Below are 14,998 nucleotides of genomic sequence, written 5' to 3'. Positions count from 1 at the left end.
ACCTGATAAATAAAGAGCTTACTGAAGACAAAAAAACAAAGACAAAACATGACTCTGTGTTCTGTTTAAGTCTTCTATAGAGGACATTTTAGGCATCCATAAGTTTTGAGATCGATTCATTGATTGGTTTGTTTGTTTGTTTGTTTGTTTATCAAACAAATGAATCATACAAGTAAAATGAGAGTCAAAGCTAATTAGAGAACTGACTTACAGTAAAATCCCAGCTGTTTTACACAGATAACACATCTTGTAGAAACATTAGTCACCAAAGCAACGTGTGAAACTAATAACTTGCCTGTTTTTGTTTGTATTTGTTCTGTAGCCAAGTTAGCCATTTGCGTCCTTGTCAAATCGCGCGCAGTTTCGACCAGGAAATGACGTAGTGTTGTTTTGATTGGTTGACACAATAGGGGCGGTTGCGTCCAGATACGTCAACCGTGCTGCCATCTTGGAGAGGGCAACTTTCCATGATGAGCTCGCTGAGTTGATTCTCATCGAACGAAACCAGGTAAATTTTTCCTCGATAATGTTCACTCAGGGTGGAGCGTTTGTATGTATCTGGTAACTGCACATTTAATCTTTCTGAATGAGCGACTCTATCCTTTAATAACAGTTTATTAATTAAAGTTTTTCAACATAGTGCCATCTCGTGGCCAAAACGATAAAGTGCATATATCATACAACAGGGGTGTCCAAACTTTTTGCAAAGAGGGCCAGATTTTGGTGAGGTGCAGCCTGACATTCTTGCTGATGAAACATTAATATTAAATGCAAATGAACTATTTAATGATTTTTTTTATTGCAAAAGGCTTTCACTTTTCAAAAACAAAATGATACACAGGTTATAAAGATGAAAAAGTGCATATTAAAAACTGTGGTTTTATTCTGGTTTGGCCAGGTCTGGCTCAAAGAAAGTGGTGTGAATACAGTTGGCTTATCACTGCATTTTGCCCGTGAAGGCTTGTGTTTAGCGCATTCAGGTGTTGTGTTATATCAACGAAAAATCCATAATCAGCCAGCCAAACAGGGTCAGATAGATCTGGCATTGGTTGTCCTTGTTTTTGCCAAGAATTGTCCGATTTCCTTCCTAAGACAGTAGAAGCGCTGCAGTGCAGACCCCCGATTGAGCCATCTTACGCCGTTGTGATACACAACATCTCCATATTTAGTCTGGATGTGGAGTAGAAACTGTTGAAACTGGCGGTGGCACAGGGCTTTGGTGCGAATGTAATTAATAGTCTTTATCACTGGTTGCATAACATGATCATATTTCAGATGTTTAGCACAGAGAACTTGGTGAATAATGCAGTGGAGTTTTATAGCTTTACCTCATTCTACATTGACTTTGTTACAGACTAGGGTTGCTAATCCACTTCGCTCGCCAGCCATGGCAGGTGCACCATCCGTAATAATCCCAGTCACTTTATTCCACGATAGTTTCATGTCATCTACTGCAGAACAAGCAGAAGCAAATAAATCTGTTCCTCTTGTTTGGTCCTTTAGGCTCTGGAGGTCAAGTAGCTCTTCAGTCATGATCATTTCATTGTCTACTCCTCTCAAAAAAATCAGTAACTGGGCAGTGTCAGATGCGAAAAAGTCAAACTCCACTGCTTTTGTCTCTAATTGCCCCTTAATATCCAATAAAAAAGTCCTCAATTCTCCGTACCACTGTGTTACGAGCCAGGCAAACATTGGTAAACTCTCATCATGTAGACTTTAATAAATTCGAATTTATTTCAATTTCATTTGACTCATGGGCTCTGTTAATTTTAATTCATCTCATTACATGGGACCCAGTAGATATTTGTTAAATATTTATTAAATAGTGTCAGCACTTTTTAATGTTTATGGAAGTTTTCCACTACAGCAAAGTCTTCATGACAGAACTTTGCACTTTCTGGTAACATTACAAGCTGCATTTTGTTTTATTAACTATTAATTAAGAGAGGCGACAGAATGACTCATTGCTGATAGCAGGATAAGTGATAACTAATCATCAGCCATTGTAGTTAAATAAACACAAGCTGTCATTCATTGTTGCGGTATAAGAGGAATAAAACACATGTCATTTTCCCTGCTTTTACTGTGTGCAAACTAAAGGGTAAAAAATACTGGGGGTTGTTTTGTGTGTGTTTTTTTTTTCAGGGATTCAGTATTACAGGTGATATTACTATAAGATCCACATTAAAATGAGGTACATGCTGAGGATTTAGTTTACTATTTACTTCATTTAGTTCAAGTATAAATAAATAAAATAAGTGTAATAAATGCAAATTGTTATTACAGGTGAAAATTTTCTTTTTTTGTCATAGTTTAATATATGGGAGAGCCCATGTGTGAAACGCTTTCACCAGCTAAATTTGAACTTTTCCTTAAGTAAACTTCATTCATTCATTCATTCATTCATTCATTCATTCATTCATTTTCTACCGCTTATCCGAACTTCTCGGGTCACGGGGAGCCTGTGCCTATCTCAGGCGTCATTGGGCATCAAGGCAGGATACACCCTGGACGGAGGGCCAACCCATCACAGGGCACACACACACTCTCATTCACTCTTGCAATCACATACTACAGACAATTTTCCAGAAATGCCAATTCGCAGTGTTCGCTATTTACATGGAGTTAATATTGAAGAAAATGGAAAGTGCAGAGTAAAAGGCATGAAGAAAGACAAGACTGTGGCTTTTAACCACCTAGACACCTGAGAGGACTTGAAAACTGATGCCTAGCTCACACCACTGGCTGAGAAGTAATTATTTTGTTTGTTTTGCAGCACTGCCAAATCTTTTCAGGAAAAAGTAGCTACAACGTGCTCACAAAGTTACAAGAAGTTACCAGAGAATGTCATTGATTAATTTGCATTTTCACATTTATCAACATCATTTGCATATTGAAACATTGAATTTTTGAATATAGATATATAGAAGAAGGAGATGAGTTAGTTGTTTGATCAGTGCAAACAATAATGATCATAGTTGTAAATGGTGTATAAATTGAGTTTGCAGGTGAGACAGACCAGTGATTCCTCTGTGGATATGGTGATCAATGATTAGTTGAAAGGAGCAATGATGATAAGTGATTGGTCAGCACAAAGTGATGATCACTGACTGGTCAGCACAAACAATAATGATCAGTGATTGGTCAGTGCAAACAACAATGATCAGTGATTGGTCAGTGCAAACAATAATGATCAATGATTGGTCAATGCAAACAATAATGATCAGCGATTGGTTGGAGCAAACAATGGTGATCAGTGATAAAAAAAAAGAAAAGTGCTTTTGAGAAAATTGCTTAATGTTGACAAATTTAATGATTTCACACCAAGGCCTCAGTATAAAATAAATTTCTAGTAAAATAAATAATTACATGAAGACATGACTGAATAAATGACTGAAATAATCAAGTAAATATTTAACATTTGTATTGATGAATTAATTATGGGTATCATGGTAGCAGATCGGGTAGTATTGCTGCCTGAGAGCTTCAGGGACCATGGTTCAATTCTGAGCTCAGGTTTCTATAGAGTTTTGTCTTATTGGTCTCATGTGGGTTCTCATGCTGGTAGGTGGACTATATAAATGATAAATTGCCCTGAGTGTTTGTGTGTGTAAGTGTGTGTATGTGTGTGTGCGGTGCCAATTCTATCTATCTATCTATCTATCTATCTATCTATCTATCTATCTATCTATCTATCTATCTATCTATCTATCTATCTATCTATCTATCTATCTATCTATCTATCTATCCATCCATCCATCCATCACATCTATCCATCCATCCATCCATCCATCCATCCATCCATCCATCTAGTCAGTCAGTCAGGTTCAGACTTCTTCCTCATGTTTTTTGCAGCATCTGCAGATTTTGCATGATCAGCATGTGATCATCAGTGTGATGAATGTGATCAGCGGGTGTTCTGACAAAATCTGTTGAATATTGTCTGAATTCAACAGTCAAAATGGCAAAAGTTTGGATGTTCTACTTTTGCTATAAATATACTTCCCCCAAATGAATAATTTTTTTATTTACTATTTAATCTTACCACATTTATCTTACCCTAAAAATCATCTTGGGTAAGGAGCTAGTTCAAAAAGCACATCAGTCAAGGTAAACATGTCTAAAACCTTACTCATGGTTTGAGCTAAGAAGAAGGCTCGAGTAACATAAGTAAATAATCAATCTACAATTCTTTGTAGTAAAAAAAACGCATCAATGAAAATCCCAGTGAAAGTTGATATGGACGGGCTACAACAGCTGAAAACCGCACCGGGTTCTGCTTCTGTCAGCCACAACAGGAATCTGAGTCTACAATGGTCACAGTCTACAGTATCTGCCCAGTCGTAGCATTAGAAAGTGAGACATAAAGCATCAGGTTTTTCCATCACATGCTTCAGTTCAAGAATGATTTTTATGCTAATGTCACATCTATGAAGTAAAATGTAGTTTGATTTCACCAGACATCACCAGACATCTTTTCTATATTTTCCTTTTCTATTATTTAGGTGAAGCGAACAGTCAGCAGTCTATTTTCTCTCAGATGTATGAAACCTAATCAGCCAAATGTATGATGTATGTTTTAGGTCAGGCTCACCTTGAAGCTTATTTTTCTCTTCATGCTTTATGCACGTCTTGTCCCTGGGGCATGCTAGAGACTGTTTTCTGGGAATTGCTGTTTCCCATGATGCATATTCCTACATCTGTCTTTGTCTTGAGCAAGTGTAAGATCACCAGGACTACATCAACCCTTACACCGGTCATGTGATCCCAGCAGGGGACAGAGACCTCCAGTGGGGTTCCTTTACTGTGTATAATGGATGATTGTGTGTTTGCACAGCAGAGGTAAGATAATCATTGTAATGCAAATAAAAAAACTCACAGGCATGTGGTTTACAGACACTATATTATGCTGCTCATTAGAGTATGTTGAGGCATTAAGAAAGTAAGATTAGCTGACATTGTAGAAGCTCCTCCTCCTGTGAATTCTGACCCTGATATCTCAGTGTCTCCATTTAACAGCTGGCAGCTATGTTGTTCCTAAGGCAACCCAAAGCTTACCTAAGTTGGTCTTGTAAGAAGATCAGAGCGTGAAACGGAAAGTCAGGTGGGATCACCTGGTCTGGCAGGTAAGTTTTTTCATTACATTTTTCATTTCATTTCAGTCATTTTTTTGCAAACCATCACATTTCATCTAGTAATAATCACAAAGATTATTCTTCTTTGCATTTTACTGGATCTTTGGCTTGTCATGGCTTAAGTTATTGTTTAATCCACGTCTCAGAGTGAAATTTAAAGTTGGTTAAAGCACAGTAATAGATTAACTATTACATATCCTCAAGGCATCTGTGCCATATGAATTTCTCAGTAAGTGTCTTTTTGCATTGGACTAAAATACATTCGTGTCATGTTTATTAAAAAAATAACTCCATAGTATCTGTGTGTCTGTCTGCTCACAGCATGGGTTATGATGTGGAGCGTTTTGTGGGCTACGTGAACGAAGGCTTGTTATGCTGTGTGTGTCGTGACGTGTTGGAGGATCCTCTACAGGCTCCATGTGAGCATGCTTTCTGCAGTACCTGCATTCACGCCTGGCTTGTGAACCATCAGAACTGCCCCGAGGATCGACTCTCTCTTAGCATCGCAAACCTGCGGCCGCTCTACAGGTACCAAATAACTGAGAACTTGCTCGTTGCCATGGCTACCATGGTCTCTACAATGATTAGCGTACTAGACATGTGAAATAGAATAAGAACATACATGCATGCACCTTCTCTTCTCCTGTGTATTATCATGTCAATGTTAGACATGATAGCCATACATTAGCCACCGATTTTGTATGACAGCAAGTGTGAATTATTAAACGTATCCCGCATTGACTACAACTTTTAGTGCAGTGATAAATATATCTATCTATGATGGACATCATCTTAATCTGTATTTTCCATTGTTATTAAATAATTCTTGAAACTCATACAAGCTTACATGTGCTGGTTTTGTAAACATATTTATACAGCAACTTTGATATGATAGATTCAGGAACATCCATAAAAGTATCACAGTGAATCTTCATATAGACCTGAATAGAAACCCAAATGATCCCATTGAAAAGGTCTTGTAGACGTTATATTTATGTCCTGTCCAGTATGGCATGGATTCAAAATAGAAAACAAATTTAAATTTGAATTCTTTAGGATTTTGTGACAAGGAATTGCACCTTTTAACCATTTATAGTTATTGTTGATTGTTTATTTGTCAGATGACTTACCTTTACTTACCTTACCTTTACTCACAGCATGTAGCTGTACTGTTGTGCTCAGTGTTTCCGAGTTCATAAAAAAGCCATCTGTCATCCGTGAGCACTAATTAATCCGCCTAGTCATAGCTGATGTATGTAGTGTTGCAGGTGGTGGTATTCGGACCACATAGCACGTGTAGCATCTTTCCAAATACCTGCGTGTTCTTGATTCTGGAAAGGTCATATGTCATCCGTGCATGGTAAATGGTCCTCCTAGTAAAAGCTGATGTGTGTAGTGCAGCGGGAGGTGGTGTTGTGCACTGTAGTTACAACACTGAGGTGTTTGAAAAAAAGAAAAAGCTTTAAAAAGATATGATGTTGATGTATAGGTCTATAATATTTATTTGACATCATGACTTGTGTTGCAGATATATGCGGAATGACTTGGCAAGGCTCCAGATGAAGTGCATGTATCGCCCACAAGGTTGTGAGGTCATTTGTGCGTTGGAGTCCATACATCAGCATGAGGAACAGTGTTTCTTTGCTCTGTTTAATTGTAGAAATGCTGGTATGTACACACATGGAACACGTGTACACATCAGGTAGATTATACAACGCATACAGCACAGCACCTTTGGAACAGTATTCACTGTAACAAGCACAGTATTAAGTCAGATATCAAGTACTAGATAATGCGGTATTGCCTCTTACTGTCTCTCTCTCTCTCACACACACACACACACACACACACACACACACACACACACACACACACGCGACAGGTGATGACTGTAGAATGTACAGTAGTAACCACATAGTGTAACTACCAGAGCAATCATACTTTTAAATATTAATGAAGAAGCCACTTGGTCATTGGAGTACAGCATTTAACTCAAACAGTAAACAAACCACATAATACCTGAAAATATTTTAAAGGTAGTCTAAAATGTTCAAAAAATATTTTTCATTATGCAATTTGGAATAAACAGATATATAATTATTAGGCTTAATTTTAAACAATGAAAACCTGTTCTATTGTCAATTAATTGGGGGTTTGTTTGTTTTTTTAATTAAAGCAACTGATTACACATTTAGGTGGCACGATGACATAATGGTCAGCAAGTATTCCTCACATCACCTGGGTTGGTGCTTCAGTGCTCTTCACTATTACGTGTGTGTGGAGTTTTCATGTCCTCCCTGTGCCTCTGGGGTTTCCTATTATATAATAATAATAATAATAATAATAATAATAATAATAATAATAATAATAATAATAATAATAATAAGACATTTTGAAATAATTAGACTCAAGATATTCAAGATATTTTGCTAAGATGATTTGATGTTGCAGTGTAATTTCATTTTGTATATTGCTCACAGACTAGAACAAAACTCTCTAAAAACATTGAAATATTTGTTGTCTATGTGCAGGGGAGGAGTACTTGTGTTACCGCTGTGGTAAGTTTGCATGTGCATATTCACAGATTTCATTTTGTGCTGTCCTCTATTGCAAACAAACCCAAACATAATGCTAATTGTGCCCTTGCCTTCATGTATGAAAGTTAAGAATTTAAGCCATGTCTTTGCACACTGCTGCTTTCTGCCATCTGCTTCTCACAGGTTGTCCAGTGCAGGTATCTCAGCATTCTCTGGAGGCACACTTGTGTGTGTGTGAGTCCCACAACAGAGTGTGTGCACGAGGGTGCGGACACACGCTATCAGACACAGACGAGGCTCAGCACAACTGCGTCTCTGAGCTCCGAGCCGAGCTAGATTTGCTGAGGTAGAGGCTTATAGACAGTCTCACTGACAAACACTATTTACACTATTTATAAGTTTACTTTTTTCAAAACTCTGTATATCACTTTACTATAAAACTATTATGGCCTTAGAGCATGGGGTCTCCTCATAGGAGAAAATATAAGTATAAAAATGGGTTCTCTCATTTTTACTTTGATTGAACAGTTTGTTAACTTTCAGTTCACAATGTGTCACTAAAGCAGGCTGAAGTAATCGCTTCATGTAACTGGTGGATTCAGTTACATGAAGCGATTACTTCAGCCTGCTTTAGTCTGGGCTAAAAAGACATCAGCCCAAGCCTCTATTTTATACAATTCTGTATATTTTTTACAATTGTTGGTGTTGTCTATGTGTAGCATTTATGTTACAACAACCCACATATCGCATTTTTGCTTGTTACTATCCATCTAATATTCTTTATTTATCCGTGTCCTAATATCTCAGCGACCACAGCTCATTAGGTCTACCAGGAATATTAGATCTACCATTTTCCCCACATCGCATCCTGTTCTACTGACTGTGTTGAATTTAGAAAAATTAAATATAGAATTAAATAGTGAACAAAATAATTATTCAAAAATTGTCGTTGTCTTATCATCCAATCCACATACATGATTGATGGCACAGGTTTTACACCTGATGTCCTCCTTGACACAACCTTGGAACCGGCACTGAGATTTAACGAATAAAGGACTTTTAGAAAATCGAATCAAAACTTTTCCTTGTAGTACATAGGACAAATTTCTCATTTAATATATAATTTATATATTCATTTTTAATCACAAAGAATATTAAAACTTTACTTCTGATCATTTGATTTGTGAAAAAGGAAGAAAAAAAAATGTGGTCACGCTGGTCATTATTCCAGAGTTACTTTTATCATGGATATTAGAACAAAATGCAATATAGAATATGACAATTATAAAAGTTAACAGTGTCTTATAGGACTGAATTGGATTGTAAGGTCGAGGAAGTGAGACGTGAGATGGAGTCCCGGCTGGATGCTCAGAGGAGACACATGGTACAGAAGGAGAGCTTACTGAAAAACGAGGTGGATGAGCTCAAGGTATTCCCCACACACACACACACACGCACACGCACACACACACTCTCTCCCGGTTTTCCTGCTTGAATGTGCTCGATTAATAATCTTTGTACAGGATACTATAGATGTTCCAAGGATGTAATTAGCATTTTTTATAATGTGTGCTTTTTGTAACAGCCATTTAAATTTTGTGTTCAGGGCCAGCTGTCACGTGTGGTGTCTGACGTGTGTGCATTACTGGGAGCAGAGCGAACTCGCAGGCAAGAGCTGGAGAAGGCCGAGCTTGAGAAAGCAGAGCTTCTCGAACGGTTGAAGAACGAGGTTCTTAAACCAGGCAGGGCTTCTCAAACGGTGACACGTCAAGATGAGGAGCATCGTAAGCAAAACCCACACAGCCTAACTTTAGACTGCCTCAAGAGGAAGAGTAGAGACGTCACGGTTCTCTGAAAACCAGCACACATGACTGCATAACCAGTTTGTGGTCCGGCAAACTGCCAAATCCTTGTTGCAGATACTGTACATGCTGCTAACCAACTCAAATTCAACTGCATTTTTTTGTAGAGTTTTTTTTTTTACCCAAAAATTAAGGTTGAGGTGATCATATAATCTGAGTAGTCTTATAAAATGTCCAAGTATTGTCCGAAACAGATGAAATAATTAGGCACTTTTGAATATTTTCAAAATGATTTATTTCACATTAACATTCCAACTACTTTCTCTAACTGACTCACAATACTTTGCAAATGATTTTTCATAATGTCTTTGTTGGAAAACAGCACTTCATAGCACACAGCTGCATAGAAAAATGTACTCTTTTGAATTCCGGCGATTGAAATGTCAGATTTAAAAGATATTAAAACACGAGTGGATATTCACAGAATTTTAATCAGTTTTTGACAGAAAAACGCAACAAATATAACATTACAATAAATCCATCTACTGATTCTCCACATCCTGAGTGGTCCTTTAGAGCCATGGGGCTGAGTCTTTGATAGTTTACAGTTTTTAGCGAGTGAATGAGCGTACGTGTCGGCCTCGTCCACCTCCGCTCCCGCTGCTGCTGAATTTCCCTTGACCACGCCCACTGTTACTTACTCCACCACCTCCTACACCAAGTCCTCCACTTAGCCAGGAAAGACCAGCACCCCTTCCTCTGGGGGCACGGTCACGTGGAGCCAAACGGTATGCACCTGAGGAAAGAACACATGAAATAATAAAAATAGTCAGATTGATGAGTCCTCAAAACACACCACTAATATTTTACTTTACTGTCCACCTACAAAAGTCTGAACCTTAAAGGTGGGGTGCACGATGTTTGAAAAATGCTTCAGAAATCAATTCAGAGTCAGGCCAACAAACAAAACAACCGTGTATCCAATGAGCAGAAAGGGGAGTGTCTTGTCAATATGCGACAGAGCGAGTGTTCAGTGCGCATGTTTGACATTAGCAGAAAGTGATTGAAACACTGACATGGCGGATACCTGCCGTCACCTCTGCCTCGGGTTCTAGGTGTTGAAACGGAGCTAAAGCTTTCACGGTACAACACAGTACTACAAAAACACATTTGACCTTTACTACCATAGTATTACTCATTGGGTTGGGGCGTGTTTGTTTAGGTGATTTCAAATGTCACCATTGGCTTTCAAACATTGTGCACCCCCACCATTAAAGGCACTAGTCTCATATAAAAGGTATGCATTATTCATAAATGTTTAGAACTGCATAACATTAAGGCATGGATTTAGGGTACTGAAAATGTATGTATGTCAGCAGACTTTTTTTTTTTTAGTTGAATAAAGCCAAGTAACATTTTATTTTCAGAATTTATTTTCATTCCCTTGTTATTCCTCAAGTTCAAGATCACGTATCACTTTCCATCTATTTTGACTAGAAGTGAAAAAACCACTGTACTAGACAACATTGCAAAGTAAGTGTGTTAAAGCCAGTTTAATGACACTGAAAGGACAGTACTTCACACTTGGTCCCTCTAATTGCAGGAGGCCTGGGATATGCTTGCAACTTGCTAATGTTTAATAAGTCCCTCCCACCAAGTGAGAGATAAATTAAATGAAACAATCATTTAATTAAATAATTCCATAATTAATTACTTGTGAATCTACCGATCCTATTAAATACTTGAAGTATAACATGAGTGTACCTGTTGGTGGCTGCCTCGATGGTAATGGCCGTGTAAAGTTACTTTGTGCTCCTCTGGGTTCGCTGTATGTCCCTCTGTGAGTGACTGCAGTCACTGGAGCACTCCACGTTTGGCCCCGCCCACCCTCACGACGAGGATAATTACCTTAAGAAAAAAAAGCAAAGAAGAAAGCAAACATCAATTTTCAAAAACGATCAAACTCCAGAAACAAGATCTGTATGTGTGTATGAGTATTATCATCATCATCTGTACATACTTGCAAGCAGTGCACTCTTGGGTGCAGGTGGAGTGAAGAAGCGAGTGTGGCTCTGGAAGCCCCGTCCTCTGGTTCCACCAGTAAATAGGCCTCTAGTGGGTGGCTTGGCTCCTCCCCCTTTGAGAGGGCGTTTAGGTAGAGCCAAGCCTGCAGGCAGGCTCACTTCCTTGAACTCTGCAGCCAAGAAGTCATCTACGTGCATGGAGGGTGGACGACTCGTGTTCTGTTTACGCTGCCTGAAGATGTCGTGCGGTCTGTTCAGCTGGTTAAAAGCGCCTCGGCCGCGTCCGCGAGGGGCTAGCATGATGTGAGCACGTTTAGCCGGCTCCACATAATCTGATTTGCCGCTGCCGAGAGATACATACAGAATAATGAGTAATGATTGGATGGTTTATCTGTGCTCACATATGCAGTGTGTATGCTTAGAACCCTGTAGTGTTTTCCCACTCAGGCTTTTTTTGGTTTGTTTGTTTTTGGTGAGACAGCAATCACACCAAACTGAGCCAAATGACAGAGCTGTAGAGCTGCAGAAAATCAACGTACTCTGAGGACCAATGAACAAAAATAGAAATGCAATACACAAAATGTTCTATCATTTCTATCAAAACTAATCATTTTTATTAATAAAATGAGATCATTATTTAGAGAGCTGCAGTTCTATGTTTCCCATGTCTAGGTGACTTTTGTAAATTTGAAGCTTTTTCTATCCCTTTGTATTTCTGACCAATGAGTGAAAGTGTATCTAGATGTGTTTTGTGTGTACCTGGAGGTGATGAAGGTTTCATGCTTGTGCTTCCCAAGTCTAAAGCCCTTTGCTGGTTTGCTGTGTCCTGGTGAAGTAGGCTCGCTCAGGAACAAACGGTCTAACTCAGCCTTCAAATTAAGATCTGGGCAGCACTGCTGTGCCAGTGTGACCAAGTCTACTTTAACCTGCAAGAAAAAACAAACAAACAAACATACAAACAAAAAACCTCCTTGAAATATTTCAGCACAAACACACAGTACCTCAACTTGGCTTGAAGTAAATTAGTATGAAACCACTTTTGTCCTGTAATGACTATACAGGATGTAATGTAATGATTATAGCTAGTGACCGGAACCGGTTGATATTATTAAGTTAATAATAATAATATTATAATAATAAAAGTAATAAAAACCCCACACTCACCATGTCCTGTTCGGTCTCCATGTCATCTGACTGGAATGGAGAATACCAAAGAGTCCGCAGTTGATCATCCGGTAGATCAGAGAGGATATATACAGTTCTTTGGGTAGAGAACATACACAATCACAAAGGCATAACATGAACCGACACGAACATTAAATTAATTAGAATAATACTGAGAACTTAACAAGACTCCCTTTGTTACCTGTTGTTAAACTGGGTCTGGAGTGGTTCTGGGGAAGGTAGAGTGGGCTCCGTTTCAGGTTCTGCTTGGCCCACAGTCTCTCCAGCGCTTTCGACAATCTGCCGGAGACCCACCACATTCTCTAGTAGAGCTTCCAAGGAATCATCCTCTTTAAGGAGTTCCTGTGAGAGTTTGGTCATAAAACAAGCATAAGATGTGAGAGACACTAAAAAAAGTTTATATTCGGAGATTTACACTTTACGCATTAAAGCACAAATACACGTACACAAGATTTAGGACATTTGTTGTACATATTAGTTTTAACTAACAAGATGCTTGTGTGTGGCACAGTACCAATATTGGGGTCAGTACAAGGCTGGGACAACTAATGTGATCAAACCTGCTAATGTGATAAATTTGCTAAGAAAATATACTGATTCATACTGATTTGTTGGTCCACATTTATGTTGCAATACATTTGCACTTTACACCTAGGAAAACTGTACAAACAAAAATAGTATTAAATATGTTAAGTATTAACAACTGATAGTTTATATATCAAATTATATAAGATTTGATTGTGTCAAATACATCATTATTAGTAAGTATTAGGTATGATGAAATTGGGGCATCGAAGCCTTTATTATAGTCACATATACATTACAGCACAGTGGAATACTTTTCATCTTGGGGTTGAGGTTGGGGTCTGACCTCAGGGGCAGCTATGATACAGCACCCCTAGAGCAGCAAGGGTTAAAGGCCTTGCTCAAGGGCACAAAAGTGCTTGGACCCCAACCTTCCAATCAACAACCCAGATATTTATGTGTACACACACACACACACACACACACACACACACACACACACACACACACACACACACACACACACACTGTATAAAGGCATATTGCCCTGGCTAGAAACCATATAAAACCAGCATTTCAGCCATATTGTGGCAGAATTTAATTTGTCCCCATCCCCAACCCTGATGTTCTCCTGTCCTGCACATTTGAGATTTTACTGCTCTAACATAAATGGCTGAGAAACTGTATAATAAGCAGGGAAACCCCAATATAAATAACCTAACTATTTATCATGGAGTGTTAATCCTGCTGTTAATCCCATGGTATATTTACTAAATCAATACAAGAACTAAATGCTGCACTTTCTACCTGCACTGATATGTCGGATCAACCAGGGACAATAAAGGCTAACTTATGCTTTCTCCGAGCCACGTTCTCTGAGCTGCTCAGCATCACAGGGCAGCAGAACACACAGGGAAGAAAATACTATCTGACCTTTTCAGATGCTTGCAAATAGTCATTGTTAGTGAAGGAGGAGAATGCTGTCCCTCCCCAGGCTCTGAGACATAATGTGTAAGTTGTAATATCAGACAAATTACGACTATTAAGGACATGTGGAGACTCTTATACCGATGCACTTCATACCGTGATGTGTTTCTCCAACTCTGCAAGCGGATGTTCTGTAGAATCATCTTTCCACTGAAGCAGCTGTTTCATATCACTCACGTTCAAAGCCAAAGAGCGAGAGTCAATATCTTCATCCTGTTACAGTACAAACAGGCTCTCATACACAAACTACACTCTTCCTTTCTGTCATGTGCACATATAATCATGGGAAAGAGAAAGTGCCATTTGTAAACGATCCGGAATATAGAATGGTCAATTTCAACTAATCTGGAGATGGCGTTCTAACCCTTTCCAGATTGATGAGCAGCAGCAAATACTAATCTGAGGTCATGCCATGCCATCGTTTATTCTTGGCATGATGTAGACATACACCCGAGTGCACCGGATATTTATTGTGATAAATAAAACCATAAATTTGACAAAGGGTGTACTTTCTTTTCCCCATGAAGTTTAATGTTAACATACAGTTCTGGCTTCACTACAACAAGAACCAGCAGGATGTGATTTTGTTGCTCACCACTGAGTCGTTATTGAGGATCTGTCGCAGGAAATCCAACAGAGCAGAAAGCAGTTCAGCTGTTTCTTTGTTAAAAGATGTGATTTCTCTCCGGAGCAGCGAGGACACGGCAGAATTGTGTTTCTTTAATGAGCTGCAACATTTGAACAACGTATTAAAGAATATAGTGCACACACACACACACACACACCACTTATTTAAATAAAAG

General features: G+C 38.7%; 2 protein-coding genes across 5 annotated transcripts in view; one reads left to right on the top strand and one right to left on the bottom strand.

Moving 5' to 3' along the window:
- Positions 1-20: 20 nt before the first annotated feature.
- rnf41l (ring finger protein 41, like) lies at positions 21-10,030 on the top strand. 2 transcript variants are annotated; one of them, XM_027172453.2, is made up of 8 exons: positions 21-508; positions 5,020-5,126; positions 5,457-5,663; positions 6,664-6,803; positions 7,667-7,693; positions 7,856-8,018; positions 8,981-9,101; positions 9,279-10,030. In XM_027172453.2, the coding sequence occupies exons 3-8, from the start codon at positions 5,458-5,460 to the stop codon at positions 9,525-9,527; spliced, it is 906 nt and encodes a 301-aa protein (XP_027028254.2). In that variant the 5' UTR covers positions 21-508; positions 5,020-5,126; position 5,457; the 3' UTR covers positions 9,528-10,030. The 2 variants fall into 2 exon arrangements, with proteins under 2 accessions (XP_027028254.2, XP_027028245.2); XM_027172444.2 differs by lacking the exon at positions 21-508 and adding an exon at positions 4,688-4,842.
- The window catches only part of virma (vir like m6A methyltransferase associated), a 22,742-nt gene continuing 17,689 nt past the window's right edge, over positions 9,946-14,998 (bottom strand). For 2 of the 3 annotated variants that reach the window (XM_027172332.2, XM_027172342.2), the window contains exons 16-23: positions 14,791-14,923; positions 14,292-14,408; positions 12,865-13,025; positions 12,663-12,759; positions 12,258-12,424; positions 11,495-11,841; positions 11,239-11,382; positions 9,946-10,270 (exon numbers count right to left, since the gene is read on the bottom strand). In XM_027172332.2, the coding sequence (XP_027028133.2) occupies positions 10,086-10,270; positions 11,239-11,382; positions 11,495-11,841; positions 12,258-12,424; positions 12,663-12,759; positions 12,865-13,025; positions 14,292-14,408; positions 14,791-14,923 (1,351 nt within the window). In that variant the 3' untranslated portion in view covers positions 9,946-10,085. The remainder of the gene's footprint in view (positions 10,271-11,238; positions 11,383-11,494; positions 11,842-12,257; positions 12,425-12,662; positions 12,760-12,864; positions 13,026-14,291; positions 14,409-14,790; positions 14,924-14,998) is intronic. The other variant, XM_027172351.2, reaches the window with a different exon arrangement.

Source organism: Tachysurus fulvidraco, chromosome 25 (assembly GCF_022655615.1).
Source record: "Tachysurus fulvidraco isolate hzauxx_2018 chromosome 25, HZAU_PFXX_2.0, whole genome shotgun sequence".
Lineage (NCBI taxonomy): Eukaryota > Metazoa > Chordata > Actinopteri > Siluriformes > Bagridae > Tachysurus > Tachysurus fulvidraco.
This window is presented reverse-complemented; position numbering and strand designations above follow the sequence as displayed.

Coding starts and splice junctions, on each gene's coding strand:
- rnf41l (XM_027172453.2), top strand. CDS start 5,458: ATGGGTTATGATGTGGAGCGTTTTGTGGGCTACGTGAACGAAGGCTTG. Junction 5,664..6,663: donor AACCTGCGGCCGCTCTACAG/GTACCAAATAAC, acceptor CTTGTGTTGCAG/ATATATGCGGAATGACTTGG. Junction 7,694..7,855: donor GTACTTGTGTTACCGCTGTG/GTAAGTTTGCAT, acceptor TGCTTCTCACAG/GTTGTCCAGTGCAGGTATCT.